Here is a 22,460-nt window from a genome sequence, read left to right as displayed (position 1 = left end):
TTAGATGAGTAGACAGGAACCAGAAATAATTTTAACATTCAGAAGTTTTCTGAAGACCTTAAAGTTGGATATTCAATTGCATATATTTTACTGCATAGCCATACATGAGCTATTTTTCTATTGTGGTCCCTAGGGCAGTATGGTACAGTGGTCAGAGCCCAGGTATGGTGGTCAATTGCTTGGGTTTGAATCTGGCTTACTCACTAGGTGACCTTGAGGAAGTTTCCTAGCTTTCTGATTCTGCCTCCTCATCTGTAAAGTGGGGATCACAGAGGGTATTGGGAGGATGAAGCGAGTTAAATGTGTAAAGTCTTCAGAAAAGTGATAGGCACCTCACTGTCACCACCATGACCATCATCATCACCATCACCACCATCATAATCACCATCACCACATTTATCATTATCATTATTACCATCACTACCACCATTATCATCACTATTATTAGCTTGAGGAACCAGATGGTAAGGATGACTCAGTAGGTTATTTTTGTTTTGTTTTATTTTGGTTTTCATTCTTAAACCAAGGAGACCAAGGTCCTCAAGCATTCACAATCTTTAGAAGTCACCTACAGATGGTGACTAATCTGAATCTCAAAGGCACAAAATCAGCTTATTTCTCTCTCTGCTGATGCCATCACCCCAAAAGCTGCAATGACAAGAGAGCACCATTCTTTCTTTTTATTTTCTACCCTTTTCCCCACCCTTCTTACCAAGTCTTCCTGATCTTGCCACTTGCCAGCTTTAATTTCTCCATGAGACTATCTCAGCCTCAGATATCCTCAGCTGACATGACTTCCCAGAACCTTAATGTCATTTTCTATTCTGCCTGGAATACAGCTGTTTTGCTCCAGCACTTGCGGGTAGCATTGTATCAAGTTAGCTTAAAAGAGCTCACCTCTGGCTATACAGAGTTCTTTCATCCTTATTTTTGTTTTGTTTTGAAATTTTGTAACTCCCTTCCCTACTGAAGATTATGGAAGAAGAAGAGAAGATAAAAGTTAACCTTATTGTATTTCATGGGAAACATTAAACATCTGAAAAACCTAAATATACCACAGTCTGCCTAGAGAATCTTCTGGCAGTGAGTAACAACTGCCATGAAACTTTTCAAACCCTTTAACCCAGTATTACCACTTTGGGGAATATACCCCAAGGAAATAACCCAAAAGAGGAAAAAAATGTGATTCGTGCAAAGAGGTTCGTGTGCTGCTATTTATAAGAGTGGAGAATTGGAAATAAGCCAAATGCCAAATAAGGGAATGGCTCGGCAAATTATGGTATAGTGACATGAGGAAATACGAGGCAACGATTTTCAAGGATGGGAATGTAGCCTCTGCTGGCTCTAGGGAATGCATAGATTATTTTAAGTGACAAAGAACACCAAATGGAAAGTTTGCAACTGTGTAAAATGTGTGCTGGGCAAAAAAGTTTGGAGGCAGATCTTGAGGAAAGGAAAATGTTGTTCAGAGTTGAGGGTGGTGTGAGTGCTGTCAAACTGCTTGTGAATTACTGGCAAGTTGCGTACTGCTGTAAAGTTGTAATGGCAATGTCTTCTGGGGCCTGACCCTTTCGACAGCTATTTGAGCAGAGAAAGTGGATAATTATAAATCAACCAGTGGACTTGGTTTGCAGCAAAACATCTTCACAGTTATGTGCCAAAGCCTGGGAAAATATGAACTCTGGCATCAGAAGTCTTTGCTCTAGAATCTAGAGACACTAAGAGTTGCAGAAAAGACATTTGTTGTGTAGTCGCTAAGTTGTTGTCCGACTCTTTGTGACCCCATGGACTGCAGCATGCCAGGCTTCCCTGTCCTTCACTATCTCCTGGAGTTTGCTCAGAAGACATGCTGGGTTTTAAAACCTGTTTGGAGGAACTTCCCTGACGGTCCTGTAGTTAGCACTCCGTGCTTCCACTGCAGGGGGCTTGGGTTCAGGCCTAAAATCCTGCATGCTGCAGGGCATGGCAAAAAAACAAAAACAAAAACTTGTTTGGAATCAAACCCCTGGCACATCAATCCTCAGATCTTGCTGAGAGCTCACCAATAATGAGCCAAGTGGTGGGGATATATATTTTTTTTAATGGGGAGGGAGAAGGAAATTAGATTTCAGAGGCCAGAATGTATCAGAGATTCCAAATAAATATTTACCAAAATAACATTACTTCTTCAACTACTTTTACAAAGTCAGGCCTACAGTAGACTCACACTTAAAAAAAAAAATACTAGGAATGCAAGAGTTCAGCATGGGAAACTGGACAGTCATAGCAAGAAACTAACAGCATGGAGCTGTGAGAAAACAGGAAGGGGAAAAAAATAGGAAGGACATGGAGAGATATTTGTGGCAAGTTCAGGGGTATATCAAGTACTTTTTTAAAATAATATTATCTTGAGTAAGAATTAATTTTTAACAACTAGTAAACAAGGAAACACATCCGCTGGAATGAACTGTTATTAAAGGTTACACACCATTTTAAAAGTCATTTTTTTCTAGTGAATTCTTACCTTATCATCTGAAGGCTCTTTGGCCTGGAATGAAGTTTTTCCTTTCTCAGTCTTAACTTGGGCAGTAAGACACAATCAAATTTGGATTCTTTTTTTTCATCAACAGTTCACAGGAATTACAACAGGAGCCTGCACCAACAGTATCAGACACTGAATTTTGTAGTGATGAGACATCAAAGACGAATCTCATTTCTACGGTCTTCTCCAAAGAAGTCAAGTCCTAGTTCAGTGGAGTTAAGCACCAGTGTTGTGCAATGTGTCTTAACTACGTTCTTTGTTTGTTCACTGAAGAATGTGTTTTGTTTTACTAGTTCCTCTCCCTGGTGATTTAACAACATGTTAAGTACATCCAGAACCTTTGGGTGGAGGGGGGCCGTTTGTGTCCCAAACTCTTATAATTGGTGGCTCCCTGACAGACCCCGCCTCTGCCAGACCCGACCCTGTTACCCCTCAACCCGTCTACACATTTTATCCTGTGTTTAATCAAGTCCACATCTGTGGATCCCTAGAAAGACATTCAGCTTCAGGGTCTCTAGAAAAGTCCTGGAGTCAAGAGTGGTTTTGCAGGAACCCAGATGCCACAACTCCTGTTACTTTCACAAGTTACCTTATTGGAGGGAAAGGTCTTAGAATTTAGGATGATGAATCTCTCAATTCAGAGAGAACTGAAAGATGGGCTACACCACAATGACGCCTTGGCACAGCAGTGCCCTGACATTGAGTTGAAAAACATCTGCTGGAGGAAAGTTCTTTCGAATAAACTGTGATTGAGCCATGTCTTTTCTGGTTTGTCATAAGGTTTCTCAATCCTGGCGTGCTATTAACATTTGGGGCAAGATAATTATTTGTTGGGGTGGGGGAGGGGGTTGTGTTTACAGTTTATGTGACTTCTACCCACTAGAAACTAGTAGAATCCCTTCCAGTTTTTTTTCCCCCCTCCAGTTTTGATGACCAAAAATGTCTCCAGGCACCATCAAATGTCACCTGGGAGGCAAAATGGCACCCAGTGGAGAATTGTTAGTTGATTAGATATTTTGTGTGGACATGATGGTATTTGGGCAACAGTATGAGACTCTCCCCTATCTCTGTAAAGAATGGAACATTCCAACTTCATCTACTCTGCCCTTGGCTTCCCAGCTGGCTCAGCCCAAAATAAAACTTGTTTTCATTCCTGACTCTTCATTAAGCTCTTCTCCAACACTTTCTTATTCTTCCTCAAATCCACTTCCCCCAGTTAATCTGCCTCAAGCATTGATTATTATCGGAATTCCCCAAAGAAAACCTGTAACAACTTGGAACTTGGAAATCTCGAGCCCTTTTTGGTTAGAGAGCCCTAAGTGGCAGAATCCTCCTCAGGTCTTTTTTTTTTTTTTATGGCTGTACCATGCAGCATCTTAGTTTCCCAACCAGGGAGTCCATGCCTCCTGCAGAGGAAGCTCATAACTTCAATCACTGGACCACCGGGGAAGTCCCCTTTTATTTTTCTTAAAAAACGAGTTGAGTTCAGCCAACCCTCAACTTGAGAAATTAACTCACTGGTCTGACAGTTATTATGTTTGGGGTCACCTGCCCTTTGGAATTTCTTAGAAGCATATCATGCAGCTGTGTGGAGCTTTGTAGGTAGGAAATGAGAAAGGGCAGAGTTCTGGAGATAACAGTTTGGCGGCCACTGTGAGTAGCGAGCATGCTGACGAAACTCGGGGAGCAAATTAAAGCCTGGAGCTGCTGCATCAGCTTTTCCTGAATCAGCTCTGATGCCTGTCAACAGTGAGGGCCTCCCCTGAGCTCCTCCAGAGCAAAGGAGCCCTTTGGAGTCTCTGACACGGTGTCCATGGTGGTTTCTCTGTGGTCTGGAGGGAGACATGATGCCTTTGTCATTTCATTGCAGTCATTGAACGGAGGGCAAGATGGACTGGTAAGGAGGGCATTGGTAGTCTAACGAGATTGATACAGGGCTTCCCTGGTGGCTCAGTGGCGAAGAATCTGTCTGCCAATGCCAGAGAAACAGGTTCGATCCCTGGTCTGGGAAGATCCCACATGTGGAGGAGCAAGTGGGCCCATGTGCCACAACTATTGTGACTGTGCTCTGGAGCCTGTGAGCCACCACTACTGAGCCCACACATTGCCACTACTGAAGCCTGTGACCCCTAGAACCCGTGCCCTGCAACGAGAGAAGCCACCACAACGAGAAGCCTGTGCACCACAAGGAGAGTAGCCCCTGCTCACAGCCAAAGCAGCAATGAAGACCCAGCACAGCCATAAATAAATAAAATTATATAAAAAATAAAGACGGAGAGACAGGCTGAGACCCGGGGCCCTTTGTTGCATGCTACAGTGCTTGCACCTGGACAAACGTCTCTCTGAGTAGTAAAATACAAGGAAACGTTAAGGGAATAAAAATAGCTGTATGTCTGTGTAGTTGGGGCAAATTCTGGACAACAAGATACAAAAGACACAGAAAGGGACTTCCCTGGTTATCCAGTGGTTAAGAATCCGCCTTCCAGTGCAGGGGACGCGGGTTCAATCCCTAGTCAGAGAACTGAGATTCCACATGCCACAGGGCAACTAAGCCCATGCACTGCAACTACAGACCGCATCTAGGGAGAAGCCCACTCACGACATGAAGACCCAAAGCAGCCAAAATTAAATAAATAGAAGCTACAAAAAGACCAAAAATCCCAACTGCCAATTCTGAGAAGCTGGGAGCAAAAACAGGTTGTCAGGACCAAAAGCAGGGTACTGTGCATGTCCCCTGCACTCAATATCACCAAAGGGGTGGGCAAGCTACCTAAGCCACCCTGCCAGCCCAACCCCTGGATGCACCCCTACCCTCACTTTATATAAGGAACAAGCTCGCCCCTCTTTGGGAAACAAGGAAGGGAAACTGTTGCTTGTTTTTGCTCCCCCACCGCTGCAGCAGGGGCCCCAGTGTAGCCTTGCCTACATTTCTTGTCCAGCCTCTAGTCAATTTCTATTGACTGGGGAAGGCCAAGAACGCTGGTTGGTAACATAATTTATGCCACTTGGACTATTAGTTAAGCCTATTCATACTTGTCCAAAGGCTTCCCTGAGTTCATTACTAGGAAGATCAAGTAGGAATCAGTGGCAGGGTTGCCGATGGGCTGGGGTTGAAGGAGGAGAAAGATAGAGGTGAAAAGATGGCATTCTTTTCACGGTTGCATGCCACAGCCAGAGTCCAAAAAATTTCTTCATGAAAGAGAAGGAATCAGATTTTCATTCTTTTTGGTCTGGAGGGAAGAATTGCAGCTCTTAAAGACAGGAATTCCCTGGATGTCTCTGGGGCTAAAACTCCATGCTCCCAATACAAGGGGCTTGGGTTCAATCCCTGGTGAGGAAACTAGATTCTACATGCTGCAACTAAGATGAAGAGCCTTCATAGCACAACTAAGACCCAGCTCAGCCAAATAAACAACATAAAAATTTAAAAAACCCAAGATAATTGGAATCCCCATTTCCATAATGGTGCAGAATGAGAGAAATCCGGTTAGCCATCAAACGTTGAAGTGCAGTTGAGCAGAGCGTAAGGCAATAACCACAGAATGTGAATATCAAAAGAAGAAAGCCAGGAGACGGCAGGAAAGAAAGCACTGAAAAGCTGCTGACTGGAAAACTACCCTCATGCTAAAAAATCCCCATAAAAACATCAAGTCGTTTCTTGTTGTAGTTACACTCCTGCCCTGGAAAGATTTATGAAAGCAAAGGAAGACAGGAGCACGTAACTTAATTAGGAACAGGCTACCTTGAACACAGTTATTCAATAGCTGTGGCTTAATTTGCTTAACAGACCCTGGTCCTGGTTCAAATAAACTTGCTCTACTAGTCACTTCTGTCTTTCACTTTTGTGGCAACTGCTGCCTGTTGACCTCGCTGCTCAGGTAAATGCTGGAGTCAGGCAAAGAGGAGATTGTTCCCTGCTAAGAAGCAGGAGACCTGAGGAGAGGTTACTCATGTGCCTTAAAAGAGCTGTTTTACCTCTCTAGACCTTCATTTCTGTATCTATGAAATGAAAAAAATATTTTTTGAATAGAATTAATAGTGAACACCTAAAAAAAAAAAAAAATAAGGGCCAATTCAGGAAAAAGAAAAATATTCTAAACTTTTTTCTTTTCATGAAGAAACCAGCAACCCAGAGGCAGCTTTTTTACCTTTCTCTCTAAAATTAGATCTTGGACTTTGGGTTGCCCATCATTGGACTATATGACTGCTGATTTCTCTTCCAGATGAATTAGGTTCTTGGTCCCGTAATGGAAGTGACTTATATTGACTGCTTCGTCATATCATTTCTAGTCAGTTCTTTCCTTAATAACATCATCAGAAGGCTCTTTGGACAGTGTTTTTCATTCTCAAGAGGCTTTTGAAAAACTCCTGGATACAAATGTTATTGTGGTATTTTATTTACACATATGTGCCTTAAAGGCATCTGTCTTAGTTTGGCAATTACTGCAGAGTCAAATCAATAAACATTAATAATTCAACAGCTAAAGTAATGATTTTCAGCAAACAATTCAGCGAAGTTTGACAGTTTACAAACAACTAGTCAGTTGATTAGGACTGGAACTTCAAATATCCTTGTGTGTCTTCAAATGAAATACTCTTGGAACAGTAAATCATTACCAACAAAAGTGGGAGGTGCCCACTGATATTTCATCATGTAAATCTGAACACCTGATCCATCTTGCTTTGAAACCCTCCCAAAGCAAATAATTAGATGATTCTGATGTAGGGTATGATCCTAAAAAATCAAAAGAGGTGGCAAACCAAGAACACTGTAAAACTTTTCCTTTCTAGACCTTTGGGAAAACAGTTTGATAGTTCCTTAAAAGGTTAGATGTGGAGTTACCATTTGTCCTGGAAGTTCCACTCCTAGGGGTATACCCAAGAGAAATGAGATCATACATCTCTACAAAAACCTGTACACAGATGTTCATAGGTTCATAGCAGTATTGTTGATAATGGCCAAAAAGTAGAATCAATCCAAATATCCATCAACTAAGGAATGGATAAACAAAATTTATCCACACAATGAAATATTCTTTGCCTTTAAGAAGAAATGAAGTACTAATACATGTTACAACATAGATGAACCTTGAAGACATCATGCTAAATGAAAGAAGACAGACCCCAAAGGTCACATGTTGTGTGATTCCATTCATATGAAATGTCTAGAACAGGCAGATGTTTGAGACAGAAAGTAGATCAGTGGTGGCCGAGGGTGGAGCAGGTTGGGGTGAGATGGAGGTGACTTCTAATGGGTGTGGGGTTTCTTTTTTTTAAATTACTTATTTTATTTTATTTTTGGCTATGTTGAGTCTTCATTGCTACACATGGGCTTTCGCTAGTTGCAGTGAGCATAGGCTACTGTCTAATTGCGGTGTGTGGACTTCTCATTGCGGTGGTTTCTCTTGTGGAGCATGGCTTCTAGAAGTTTGGACTCAGCAGTTGTGGCACATAGGCTGACTTGCTCTGTGGAATGTGGAATCGTCCCAGACCAGGGATCAAACCTGTGTCCTCTGCATTGGCAGGTAGATTCTTATCCAGTGGACCACCAGGGAAGTCCCGGTGTGGGGTTTCTTTATGCAGTGACAGAAAATGTTCTAAAATCATTTTGTGGTGATGGTTGTACAATTCTCTGAATATGCTAAAAACCCTGGAATTGTTCACTTTGGGTGAATTGTGCAGTGTGTGAACTACATCTCAATAAAGTTGCTATAAATTTTTTAAATCTATTATAAATTTTGTTAAAAAACAGAAGCAAAAACTTGAAGCCCTTGGGCTCTCTGTGGTGATGCAGCATTGGCTCAGACAGCAGAATTTACATTTTCTTAATGGGTCTGCTTTCCTAGGCCAAGGATACAATTGTACGGTGTGTGTGTGTTTGTATCATCCTTAAACCCATCTCCTCAAAATGAAAAGACTGTTAGACCAATCTATCAAATTGTGTTATAATATAACGTGGACCTTGGTTTAAAACAGTCATTGGTCAAACTTATGGATTATTTTCAAATATCTTTTGATATTGACTTAACATAATTCTAACATAATTAATAATAATTCTAACATAAATCTAGCATACTATAGATCTAACATAATTCTACAGTAATAAGAAAATAGACTCTGTATGATTTCAATACCTTTAGACACGAAATCTTTGCATCTTATTTTATGTCCCTGGATATGGTCCAGTGTCTCCTAATTTACAGTCTATGGGAACTTGAATAGAATTTGTATCCTACTGTTGTGTGAAAACTGTATAAATCTTAATTATGTTGAATTGGTTCATGGTGCTTTTCAAGCCTACTATATCCTTCTACTTTTCTGTATATTCATTCTATTAATTTTTGAGAGTTTTCTCTTGAAACTCCAACTAAAAATCATGATTTATCTATTCAAAAAATAATTGTAATATATAGCAAAACTATATGTAACTTTGTTCTGTGTTTTCCAAGTCTCCTGTAAATGTGTTATCATACTTTCATAATTTAAAAAAAGAAAGAAAGAAAAAGAATTAAATGGTTATTGGTCATTTAAACTTACTGCCATCCTGAGGATTCACAAGTCATGTCTAAAGTAAACATATATCTGTAACTTGAGGAGCAGATCTGTGATCAAAACGTGCTAATACATTGGTTATTTTACAAATTGATCATGGGCTGACACTCTTCTCGGTTTTACCCATCACGAGCTCTTAGCCTTTGTGTTAGCTGCTCAGTCATGTCCAACTCTTTGAGACCACATGGATTGTAGCCCGCCAGGCTCCTCTGTCCATGGGACTCTCCAGGCAAGAATACTGGAGTGGGTTGTCATGCCCTCCTCCAGGGGATCTCCCACCCCAAAATTGAACCCAAGTCTCCTGCACTACACGCAGATTTTTTACCATCTGAGCCACCAGGGAGGCCCTCTTAGCCTTTAGGGCTGTCCATTTCTAGACTTTGCCTGTCCCAGTGAAAGAGCAGTCTTGCATTGGTAGAATCTCTGATCTAAAAATCTTCCACAGCATTTCTTTACTTTCTACCCTTTTATATAGATCTATGCTAAAAGTTCTTTGTGGTAATTCTATCTTCTTGTGCTATCTTGATTGCAGATAGTAAGTTAGTTTCTGACCCAGAGGCTCAGCATGATTTTTAGGCTCTTGCTTTTTTTTTTTTTGCCACGCCGCATGACTTGTGGGATTTCAGTTGCCTGACCAGGGATTGAACCCGAGCCCTCAGCAGTGAGAGTGAGGAGTGCTAACCTCTGGATTGCCAGGGAAATGACTTAAGCTCTTTCTTAGAAGAAAGAAAAGAAAGAGCTCAGGTTGTTTCAGACACTGCTGCTAACTAACATGGTTATGCCTGTTTCAATAGTGAGTTTATGAAATGAACTTTGAAAAATGGTATCTTCATACTTAGAAACCAATACTAGCTCACTGGGAGGATCACTCTAAGTTTTATAGTGTCCTTTGGCCACAAGAAATCCAAATCTCTGTGGTCTGTGTCAAGAGTTGTGTCTGGTATCTGAAGGGTGATTTGATGCAGTCTTACCAGCATCCATGGAGTAGAGGAGAGAAGATGAACTCTGGAGTCAGACTGCCCGGTTCTTAAACTGGCTCCTCCATTCTGGGCCAGCTCCCTAAAGCCTTTTCATGTGTAATGTGAGGATAAATTCTAACACCCACCTTACAGAGACATTGGGAGAATTAAGAGAGTTCACTGTATAAACAAAATGTATAATGTATAAATAAAAACAGAGCCTGGCATATATTAAGCACAAATTTCATCTTTTATTATGTGTCTTTATCAACCTGACCAACTACCAGGGACAGGGGCGTTGTTTACCTTCTGCCAGAGTTCTATTGCAAAGAATCTGGCTTTGGTCCTCGAGGGCAAATAAACCGTCCAGGATGGGGGCCATGCCCACGCAGTGGGGTTCAATTTGTCACGCGAGTGTATGTTCCTGGTTCTTCGTCTCGTCACAACAAAAATTTGGAGTGACGGACATTAAAGCCCCTTGGCGGGTCACAGCTCTCAGAGGACAGACCGTGTTATAGCTCTCAGGTCTGGAACGGACTGTGTTATAGCTCTTAAATAAATCAGTGTTACAGCTCAGTGTTACAGCTCTCTTTATTTAGATAATAGCAGGAAAATCCATCTTCGAGGTGTGGGGGCACGTTGATCCAAAGACGGCAAGAGAAGATTGCCCTATCGCGCGGGAGAGAGAGAGAGGGAGCCAAAAAGGGAGAAGAGGGCTTTGGCTCCTCTTTTTATATGTTTCTCTGTCCCTGGGCCTGTCTTATGTAAATTGGGCTTAGGCAGGAGAGTTGTTTGTTTTACCTGAGGTTCTCACTCTGGTCCTCGGACCTTCCTTTGTTCTATTTTCCCGGGCTTTCCCTTCCAGGTCTTTTAGCCACCGCCATTTTGGACTCTTTTTCCCTATTCTAACTACCTAACAAATTCAAATTGAACAAGACCATTTCTCTTCTCCCCTGATGAGACCATTAGCATCTCAGAGGGGCCTGGTGCTCGCCGCACCCCCTGCCCGCCAACAACCCCAAATAAATCAAATTCCGTAGGAGGACTCAACTTTCCCTAAAAATTCACATCCCAAAGTTCTTTTCCTTTTTTTAATTTTCTGCTGCTGTGCCCAGGCTTTCTCTAGTTGAGGTGAGTGGGGACTACTCTCTAATTGCAGTGCTCAGGCTCAACAGTTGCAGCTTACAGGCTCTAGAGTGTGGGTTCAGTAATTGTGGTACACCGGCTTGGTTGCCCAAGGCATGTGGGATCTTCCCAAACCAGGGATGGAACCCATGTCCCCTGCATTGGTGCGCAGACTCTTAACCACTGGACCACCAGGGAAGTCCCCAGCATTCTGAGGTGAATGATCAGGTCTCACTCTCAGTAGATCCAGAGTTATGCTGGTGAGTCAAGGCTTTTGGAGGTTGGGACTCTGCACCCAGGATAAAAATAAATCCTGGAGCGACACTTTCAGTATCTCTGAGCATCCTTTGCTGCTATGACTTGCTCTGTTCAGACTTTCTTAACTGTAACCAAAAAGCTTGCTGACACCAGGATACTGGATTCCATAGTCTGTTCAGTCTTTTTATTTTTATTTTTTAAATCCTTTTGGCAGCACTGCACAGTGTGTGGGATCTTAGTTCCCAGACCAGGCAGGGACGGAACCTGTGCCAGAGCCCTAACCACTGAGCCACCGGAGAACTCCCAAGTCGGCTCAGCCTTATTCTGCTACTACGACTTACATTCCCTGATTGCTTAGTTTGGTAATGATCCTTCATGTCTCTTCTCAAGTTGCAGTTTGACCCGATAAAGCAACTCGTGCTGCGCTGTGGTCTGGTAACTAATGTTCCATCTTGGCCAACAATATTGTGCCTATGTTGATATGCTCAACTCTGCCTGTGCCCTTGTTGACACTTCATAAGTCTCTGCAGCCCTATTGGGACTTCTGGCCCAACCCAAGATAAAACAGCTTCCTTTTCCAAAAAGAAAATGTAAGTACACAGAAACCAAATTATTTGTTTAGGGAACTAGAGAAAGAGCTAGAAATTTAGCTGAGCCAGAATTAGAAGCTTCAGATCACATTACCTCTAAAATATAGTAATCAACAAGACTTCATTCTTAAGTAAAATGTTGTTTTAATAAAATACTGCCCGTATATATTTTTCTTTGCAAAGATGTTATGACCAGGATGATTGGTATGAATGATAATATATGGTGAGCTATATAATTAGTAGAAAAAACAAGGACTCTCAAATAAATAGGCTTCAACATTTTTTTTTTAAAGAACATAGTCTGCGAATCAGTTGAGACAAGAGAACAGGCAAAAAGGAGGAGTTGGCTTTTCCTCCAAGAATGTGCTCTTGATTGGTTTCGGATATGGAAAGGAGTCATATTTACCCTCCAGGAATCAAAAGTAACATTGGAGTGACCTTCTGGAGAGAGGAATCCTGGCCCTCTCCTCACCATTTTGCCTAAGATTTAAGAGCTTAACTGAAACATACAAAAGCACCACTACAGAGTCGCCTTCAGGCATCTGAGGATCCAGCAGGGTGGGTGTAAAATCAGTGGAAAATTCTGGGGAAAGCAGAGCTGGGCTAGTAAGGAGAAAGATTAAATGTTATGGAAGGATAAGCTGACTTTGTACAAAGTTTCTGACCTAGTACAATATCCAGGTCACCACAGCCATTCAGAAATCTCAGTAAATACGATGACCATGGATATATAATAGAAAAATACAAGCAGAATTACTCCACTAACCACTGATTAATTGTACTTGAAGTTGTCGCCCGCTGTTGAGAGTCTTTTACCCAAAGACTGGAATATAATCAAAGTCATTAAGATATTGTTTGACATACAATTTTCAGGGTATGCAAGATATTAAAAAATCCTTAATCAATCCTTCTTTTCCTACCAAATCCACAGCTCCTTTCTCCTTTTCTGGGTAATGATGAGCATGAGTAGAAAATGCAGTTGTTACCTAGAAGATTTAATAAAGAATTGACTTTTTAGTGGTGACTGACTCTTAGCATAAACATATTCTGTACCTGCAAGGTAACTTTCATAAATTAAATATGTTGCCATTAAAAATAAAAAAGGACAAAAAAAAATAAAATAAAAAAGGGAAATTCACTTGTGATTCCCAGCCTGGCATCATGAGCTGACCCTACCCTCACAGTTCAGTCGGTCAAGAATCTGCCTGCAAGGCAGGAGACCGGGGTTTGATTCCTGGGTGGGGAAGATCCCCTGGAGAAGGAAATGGCAACCCACACCAGTATTCTTGCCTGGAGAATCCCATGGACAGAGGAGCCTGGTGGGATACAGTCTATGAGGTCGCAAGAGTTGGACTTGACTTAGCAACTAAACTACTATTACTACCAAGAAGTCTTGCCTTTGTACTGACAGAAAAAAAGCACACCTTCACAGGGAAAATCCAGAACGACCCACCTTCCAATAAGGCTTTCTCAAATAAAAGCTTTCTCTAGCTTCTCAATAAAACATCACCTAATACAATTAGAATTGCAAAGGGGGAAGGGGGGCCGCCTGAGCTGACTCTAGTCCCTCTGGCCTCACGAGGGGCTGGCAGAAGGCCCTAACCATCCTCAATCCTTGGCAGAGTCATTGGCTTTCAATCCTAAAGACTCCATATCCCCTTACAAAGTCTTCTTGTTGGGCTGGCCCAGCACCCGGGCGAGGCAGTAGGGGATGAGGCTGACAGATGCCAGGGGCACCGTTGCACTTTTGCAGAAGGACAGGACATAGAAGATCAGCTCGATTTGTGAGGGGGGTTTCAAAGAGTCAAAGAGGTGCAAGAGGACGAGGGAGGTCACGATGCAGCTGAGGCGAAATGGGAACCACTTGCTGAGTTTGCCCTTGCAGCTCTCCCGGTACATGTTGGAGTTGAGAGCCAGACCCAAGCCAAAGAGGGTCCCCAGATTCTTGAGGAGGCTGGCAAAGGGCGTGGTGTCAATGTGGACCCACTCTGGCCGCTCACACCTTCTCTTGGCTTTCTCTAGAGTCCACAGCAGGTCGACCCCCAGCCACTTTAACAACAGGTAAAATCCAATGGCAAAACTGAATAGGAAGAAGGTGATGAGAAAGTACTTCTTGAGACTGGCATTGTAGATGCTCTGGATGTGGCGGAAAGTCTCGGCAACCGCAATGCCTGAGTGGAAGAAGGAATGACCATGAGAACTGGGGAAGATGCTGGCCCGTCAGCTAGAGGTGAGTTTGGAACAATGGTTGACTTGCCACCTGTCCCACCATTGTGGAGTTAAATCACAGAGGCCAGATTAGAGGGTCTTTTGGTTTTTTCCCAGCCTGTCCTCAGTCATAGATTCTTTGAGACGGAAGAGATATGCCACTTACTTCCCCCCACCACATGCAAACTTCCTGTGTTGGGAGGAGGGTCAGGGGTGGTCCTCCTGTCTCTGTTTGGATACCCTCAGGGGTGGAGAGCTCACTCCCACTCAGGCAGCCCATTTCATCTTTGCGTGAATTTGATATTAGAAGGTACTTCTTTGTGCTGAGCTAAAGCCTCTCTCTCACAACTGAGCAACTGAACTGAACTGATTGGTCTCAATTCTTTTCGCAGGAGTTTGTAAGTAACTCTAGAGCCTCTGTTAACACATTTAAACACACTTGAAGATCCCCTGGAGAAGGGAATGCCTACCCACTCCAGTATTCTTGCCTGGAGAATTCCATGGACAGAGGAGCCTGGTGGGCTACAGTCCACGGGGTTGCAAAGAGTTGACACAGCTGAGTGACTATCACTTTCACTTTTTTTTTCATTCTCAGGGGTGAGGGATAAATTAGAAGGTTGGGATTAACATATATACACTACTATATATAAAATAGATAGAGGACCTACTATATAGCACAGGGAACTCTTTTCATAATAACCTATAAGGGAAAAGAATTTGAAAAGGAATATATATATACTGAATCACTCTGCTGAACACCCGAAACTAACATGATATTGTACATCAACTATACTTCAGTTTAAAAATAATAAGCTGGGTGGAAAAGACTAGACAAAACAGATTGGGAACTCAAAAAATAAAGATAGTTATTCTTCTTTCTGACTTAAACTTTCCCAGATCTTTCATGTAACATGAACTTCCAGGCTCTTCCTCAAACATGGAACCCAGTGCTATAATGCTGTGTTAATTTCATAGTTGCCAGGAAGTCATCATTTTTCTTGTTCTCAAAATGCTTCTGTGAATGCTGCTCTCCTCTGCTTTTTCAGGTCTCCAGGGGGAAAATTCCACATTTCCCCTAAGGTCTTATATTCTAGTGCTTCCCACAAAGTCAAGAAATTCTTTCTTAAACTTAACTTACCTAAGTCTTTTCTGCCCGTTATTAGCTGGATCTAAGAAAACAACATATTTGAAACACAGAACCTATAATAAAGATCAGCTGTGGGTATCTATTAGGTTTGCAAATGAATTTATTTAAATAAAGAGCTTTCCAAGGACATTGTGTTAATTTGTTAAATTTGATAGATTTTCTTAACCCTAACCTAGGGCCCACTTCCAGTTGAAGAGCTGTAAGAAATAAAGAATGTAAAAATATCTCAGAGATTTTAGGCAAAGTCAACTGGGTAAGTTTGCTGTCTTGTCATTTTTCTGAAGCACACTTAATTGTGTAGATCTGGGCACTCCCATACAAATGAGTCCTTTAAATTGCCCACCCTTGACTTCCAACCCGCTGAAATACTAACAGTGTTGATTATACACAGAACATGGCTGGAATGCCGCATTTTGTCTTGATTAGGAAGGAATGGTGTAGGTGGGGGTTGGAGGGAGGGAACCAGAGCAGTTGGTACCTGACAAGACTCCAGCAACAACTTGATGGGGAAAATGAGCAGCGAGGTAGATCCGTGACAGGCAGACATTCAGTTGCACGACCCAGAATCCCAACCACAACATGACATTCAAGCACCTGCGATGGAAGAGGCAGTCATAAGAAAATCCAGATGTAGATCCTTCAGCAAAGAGAATTGCCTCAGCAGGAGCACTGGAGCCTGGCAAACTCAAGTTACATTAGTGGAATTTTTTGTAAATTGAAGACTGCTCAAAATTTCAAAGATAACCGTGGCAAGTGGTGAACCCCTGTGTATGTGAATTTCAACCTCCCTATTTTATGTTTCATAATGAAAGATTCACTCAGTGGCTGCATACTCAGAATTCCCCATAAAAGTAATGTCTTCTGCTTGTTTGTTTATTTTAACCTGGATGGGGCATCGCAATGTTTGGTATGGAAATGGGCTTTTATTTACAGCCTGCTTCTTCCTCACTAGCTGATCTTGAGAAAGCCTCTGTTATGTTAGGCCTTGTTCCTGATCTGTAAAATTAGACGTTGCCCATGTGGGTCCCTTTTAGCCCTAACATTCTGTGACCCTAATGTTCACTCCCAGCAGAACTGCCACAACTCTTATCAGTACCAACCCAAGGCATGAGGTGGGCAGGGGGCATGGAGGAAGAGCAAGTGGTATGTCTGCTACAGAGAGAGCCACCTCCTGCCATCCACCACCCACAACCCAGAGCTATTACCGAAATCCGTAGGTTGGCTTTTTCTTTCCCCGAAAGATAGAGAGGGTGGATGTAACCATCACATAGTATACACCTGCTGTACCCATGGCGTGGCCAGAGGGACTCCCTAAAGAATAGGAAAGAGATGAATGAATGAACCAAAGCCAAAAAATCTTCATCTGGGAGATTGCTAGGGGGCATCATCTATCCATCCATCCATGCATTCATCCTTCCTTCCATCTTTTCATCCATCCATCCAGCCAGCCAGCCATCTATGCATCTTTACATCCAGCCAGCCAGCCATCTATCTTTTCATCTGTTCATTCAATTATCTATCCACCCATCCATCCTTCCACCCATCTACCCCTCCTGCCATCCATTCATTTACCTATTTAGTTATCTATGTAACACCTATCTATTAAGCTCCTACTACATGCCCAGCAATGTGCTAGGCTCTGGGAGAACAGTGGGTGGCACAGTTAGAGAAAGCCTCAGCCCTTGAGATTATACAGTCTGTATACAGTCTAGAGACTACACACAGAATCAGCCTGCTGGGTATATAATTGCAAATCGATCTGCCTTCCATTACCTCTCTTCTACTCTCTTTGCTCGCTCAGCTCTGGCCATGCTGGCCTCATTGCTCTCTGTTAAATACACTCCCTCCTCAGTGTCTGTGACATTGGTCTTTCTATCCAGACACCTCTTCCTCCAGGGTTTATTGGCTAATTCTCTTGCCTCCTTCAAGTTTTTGCACAGATTTCTCCTTCTCAGTGAGTCCTATCCTGACCACTCTATTTAACACTGCATCCAATGGCTGTTCCTGGTCTCCTTTCCCTGAAAGGTGGAGGGCCCTGTGCCACCAGATCCTTTTCTGGACTAAAGAGTTTATTTTTCCTTTCTATTGTTGAGAGTGTGATTGCAGGTGGCCGTCAGTGCTCAGACTTCACTGGACATTGCCCTGGGCTGATGAGAGCCTTCTTGATCAGAACTACCCTTTCCCTGGGGGACCCCTGCATCCAATCACTCATCTCTATTGGGGTATAAGGCCGGTCCCCTTGAATCAATTCAGAGCTCCTATGGGGTTAGCTGAGCCTGAACGGCAATTAGATTTCTGCCCAGGTGGCTTCCATCTCTTCCTTCCACAAGTACTGCTCTTGAGTGTAGCACCTCCTGCATGCTCATCTCCATCTGAGTCTGCTTTCCAGGGAACCCCACACAAACCCTTGCCTTTCTTCCTCCTCCTCCTCCTTCTTCTAATATCCTAAATATTTTACTTGTGTATTATGATTTTTTATCTCTCTCTCTCTCTCTCACACACACACACACACATCTCATTCAAATACAAACTCCACAAGGGTAGGAGCCTTTTTTTTCCAGTTGCACTACACAGCTTGCGGGATCTTAGTTCCAGGGACTGAACCTGAGCCACGACAGGGAGGGCTTCCCCGATCGCTCAATGGTAAAGAGTCTGCCTGCCAATGCAGGAGCCGAAGGAGACCCGGGTTTGATTCCTGGGTTGGGAAGATCCCCTGGAGGAGGAAAAGGCAACTCATTCCAGTATTCTTGCCTGGAAAATTTCATGGACAGAGGAGCCTGGCGGGTTACAGTCCAAAGAGTTGGTTGCAGAGAGTTGGACATGACCGAGCAACTGAGCACCCACGCACAGTGAAAGCGCCGAGTGAGGTGTTGAATCACTGAACCATCGGGGAATTCCCAACAGTAGGGATCTTCGGTTTATTCACTGAGGCATTTCAAGTGCCTAGAACAATGTTTGGTACAGATACTAGATAAACAACATCTGAATGAGTGAATATACTCTAAAGTGAATCAAGGTTTTGTGAAAACAAATAACTAAGGGCAACGCCCTAGTCTGGGAGTCAGGGATGGGGCCCCTGAGTTTAGGGACACTAATACCTGTAGGGGAGTGGAGGGGTTGAATATTGCTTTTTCTTACTGAAAAATGAAATCTATCATTTGGCTGAACAATGCCCGTCTGGGTGTAACTAGTAAAGTACAGACAGGGTGTGGGACTGAACGGTCAGCTGGGGAGGACACAGCTCCCCGGCCAGGCTTCTGGGAAGGATGACGAGGGGCTCAGGCCTCTACCAAGTTCCCTTCCTGGACAAAGGGCCACAGCACAGTTACTCTCATGAGCCGTTTGTCTGTGAGGGAGCCCTTGCCTCTCTGAACTAGCAATTTCCGTTCTGGAAACATTAGGCAGATTCCAAAGTGGCAGTCAGAGGCTATTCTGGAAGGCCTTGCTGAAGTGAATTCAGATGGAGTTGTACCAAATCCAAGGCCATGACCAGAGCTTGAAGGAGTGGCTCTGCTCATGTCCCCTTCAAAGACAGCTTCACGCAGCACAAATGTTACCGGGTGTCCACAAGGAGCATGGTCCACCCAGCTTCTGTCTGGATGAGGGCTGGGCCTCTCACCTGGGCCGGTCTCACAGGTGACCGGGAACTGCTTTATCAGCGGCACCGAGGTGTTGCTGTAGTAGTCGGTGTCCAGAACCCACCAGTACGGGCGCTGTCCAAAGAGAACCCTGTGAAAAAGCAGAACCAGGGTCTGGAGTTACTGAGGGAATGCTTTGGCCCGATGCCACACCTTCAAGAAGAGAGAGTAGCTCGGGTAGAAGATCCATGAGATCCAACACAGAACACGAGCCCCTCCAAGAAGGGGAACTGGGCTGTTAGGGAAAAGCAGGGGAGGGAGACATTTATGGAGCATCCTTTATAGAACTTATGAATTTTGCCTTCAGAGGTATTATTTATTGAAACGTAAATAAATAAATCCCATATCCTCAAAACCATATTAACAGCAGCTGCTGGTGGTTTAGTTGCTTAGTCGTGTCCAACTATTGTGACTCCATGGACTGTAGCCTGCCAGGCTCCTCTGTCCATAGGATATCCCAGGCAAGAAGAGCGAAGTGAGTTTCCATTTCCTCCTGCAGGAGATCTTCCTGACCTAAGGATAGAACCCAGGTCTCCTAAGGCTCCTGCATTGGCAGGCAGATTGACAGCAGCTATGTAACTTTTTCTTTTTTAACCCTGAGAAGAATTTGCCCTAGAAGGATGCCTAGGGATTACAGCTTGTGACTTGGATTTGCATATCCTACTGATCGTTTCTTCAGGCCTCCAAAGTCTTGGGTTTCTTCCGGACTTCAGAGACTGAGCCCCAGCCCCAAGGACAAGCCTCCCAGGAGATGTGGTCTCTGTTTCCATCAGAATCACTTTCTGTAAGGACATACATAGCTACTATTTGCTTGTTTTGTATCCTCTGGCTTTGAAACAGAATATCTCAGACAAACCACTTCCCCTTTAAAAGCATGTTTTTCATTGTGGAAACAGGTGTGAAGAGTCAGTCAGGATGCTTGCAGTGGAGGAATAGTGACTTCTCACTAAAATTGGCCACAGCCACTAACTCTGACCTCTACAAAGTTAGAGAAAATCCATGGTTCTTTACATGAAATCAGATATTTGGAATAATCCTTTATCTTTTTGTCTTTTAAGGTCATGCTATTGAATACTGGAAGTTATAGACAAAACTTGGCAGGTTTTTCAACAGAAATTTCAGAATCCCACCAATATGTCCTGGGCTGCTGAGCCCAGTAACAATGTTCAAGACTTTTCTTGTTTATGGCCAAAGAAAATTAAAGCTAGACGAGATCTTAAGAATCACCTGACAGTGAACAAAGATAATTTCAGGGATGGTAAAAGTCTCTGAGGGCAGCTGGTCCAAACTGTTCATTTTCTACATGAAGAAATAGAGACCAAAGTAGTGATATGCTGGAGTCAACTGGTACTGGCTAACAGTTGTAAAATATTCAGGGTTTTTGCAAGCCAGACCCATTGATAGCTTGAAAATGGTCATAACGGGATAACAGACACAGTTAGAAATTGGCAAATACTAAAATTGGGGCTTCTTTATCTTTTGAAAGTCAGTTTATTAGCACTGGATATAACATAATTCTTAAGAGCCTTGCCTATGAAGTCAGCCTGCCTGGGCTTGAATCCTGTCTCTGACATTTACTACCTATGTTTTTGTAGTCACTTAACTCAGTGCCTTAGTCTCTTCATCTGTAATATAATAGTAACACCCTATAAAAAAGTGCTTAGCACGTGGCCTGGCACATACTACAGGATCAACAATTGTTGATAACTATAGTAATTATTAAGATCCCAGAGATAATCTAAGTTTACAGATTATAAAACAGAAACTCAGAGAGTTGCTCTGAGTTGCCCAAGACATAAAGCTGGCTGAACAAGAGAGGTCTCTGAATTGCTTTTCATGATCTCACACAACGGGTTTTGAAATTGCCTGTCTCCTTTCTTCATACCTCATCTTTCTCCCTTCACACACCTATCTATGTGTCACCTATGCTGCTTCAAGGTAATAAAACGGAGTTTCAGACTTCCCTGGTAGTCCATTGGTTAAGAATTCACCTGCCAATGCAGGGGACATGGGTTTGATCCCTGCTCCAGGAAGATCCCACATGCTGCGAAGCATCTAAACCCATGCGCCAGAATTACTGAAGCCTGAGCTCTAGAGCCCATGCACCACAATAAGGGATGCCACTACAACAAGAAGCCCGTGCACCCCAACTGGAGAGTAGCCCCTGCTCTCTCCAACTCGGGAAACCCTACATACAGCCAACAAGACCCAGAGCAGCCATAAAAACAAACAAAAAAACACAAAAACAAGCAAACAGAAAAATGGCATTTCTTTGCTGATAGCCTATAATTCACTAGGTCTAGCTGGCCTTCCATCCATATGAAATTGCCTTTCCTGTATCTTCACTCACTGACAGGGTTTTCTCTGTCTTTCCTCTTTCTATAGAGGATCCAGAGACAGGAGGGGAGTAAACTATGATTGCATGAATAGCATGAAAAAGCAACTTCCGATGGACAGACCTTTCCAAAGACAATGCCAGCCTCTTTCCTTGCTGATTTCCTCTTTGTCCGGCTCTTACTCACCACTTAAAGACGAGGTTGAGCCAGTCTCCAATCACAGCTACCCAGAGGAGTTTGATGCCCACAGCTTCTCGAAGATGGAACCAGATGGGGAAGAGGACATAAAATGCATTCCTGAGATCTGCAATCACGGACACCAAGATGAACCAATCCTGGGAGTTCTGGTAATTCACCTGGAGGTAGTGTGTTGACTGGATCCCAAAGTCATGTAGAACGTTCATTCCCTTCTCCATCCTCACTCAGGAAGCCTTTGGCTGTGCCCTTGCAGTTATTTCAGACTGAGTGGCGATTGCTCTGCTATCAGCTTGTGCCTTGCCTCTCTGTTTTATACACCCTGTATCCAGTCTGCAGGCCAACCCAGCCCTGATCTTTGGACTCAAAAACCACTTTTGTCTAAAATCTATTGATCAAAGGTGCATCACCAGTAGGTTGATGCAAACATGTTCAGCGTGATTTACGTAAAATAGAAAAACAGGCACACAAAAACAGCCTGATCGGCCATGGGCTGGCACAGCCAATTATTAACTTTGGCATTGCTGCTTGACGGTACAAGGGGTTGCCCTCCTGGTTCTGAAACCTGACCAGAGACAAAGGACAGAGTCTAAATCTGCCATGGTTCTTGCGAAGATGTCTGACTTCCCAAGTCTCCAATTGCACTTATTTGGGAACAAAGAAAAGTCTTGGCGCTCTAGCAATTCAACTTTTAAATAGTTAAATTTTAAAATATAATAAGTTCTATTGTAGTGGGGACAGTCACATTGCTGGACACTTCTGAATTTCACTAGGATCTGGAAAATGCCTCTGATTTGGGAGATCAAACCCTCTTTCCAGTATTGGCTCTGTATCTCTTAGGTCCAGAAAAGAATCATCTTTGAATGCACTGATTAATTCATTTAACGTCCTTAAAGTGAGGACCTTTGGGGTTTTAACATGTAAGTATAAG

General features: G+C 43.1%; 1 protein-coding gene across 2 annotated transcripts; it reads right to left on the bottom strand.

The window, feature by feature from the left end:
* Positions 1 to 12,129: 12,129 nt before the first annotated feature.
* Positions 12,130 to 21,951, bottom strand: G6PC1 (glucose-6-phosphatase catalytic subunit 1). 2 transcript variants are annotated; one of them, XM_043904716.1, is made up of 5 exons: positions 21,691 to 21,951; positions 18,980 to 19,089; positions 16,566 to 16,671; positions 15,839 to 15,954; positions 12,130 to 14,176 (listed from the first exon to the last, which is right to left on the bottom strand). In XM_043904716.1, the coding sequence occupies exons 1-5, from the start codon at positions 21,723 to 21,725 to the stop codon at positions 13,665 to 13,667; spliced, it is 879 nt and encodes a 292-aa protein (XP_043760651.1). In that variant the 5' UTR covers positions 21,726 to 21,951; the 3' UTR covers positions 12,130 to 13,664. The 2 variants fall into 2 exon arrangements, with proteins under 2 accessions (XP_043760651.1, XP_043760650.1); XM_043904715.1 differs by having other exon boundaries at positions 21,521 to 21,946.
* Positions 21,952 to 22,460: the final 509 nt, after the last annotated feature.

The sequence above is a fragment of the Cervus elaphus genome, chromosome 5 (genome assembly GCF_910594005.1).
Source record: "Cervus elaphus chromosome 5, mCerEla1.1, whole genome shotgun sequence".
Taxonomy (NCBI): Eukaryota; Metazoa; Chordata; class Mammalia; order Artiodactyla; family Cervidae; genus Cervus; species Cervus elaphus.
This window is presented reverse-complemented; position numbering and strand designations above follow the sequence as displayed.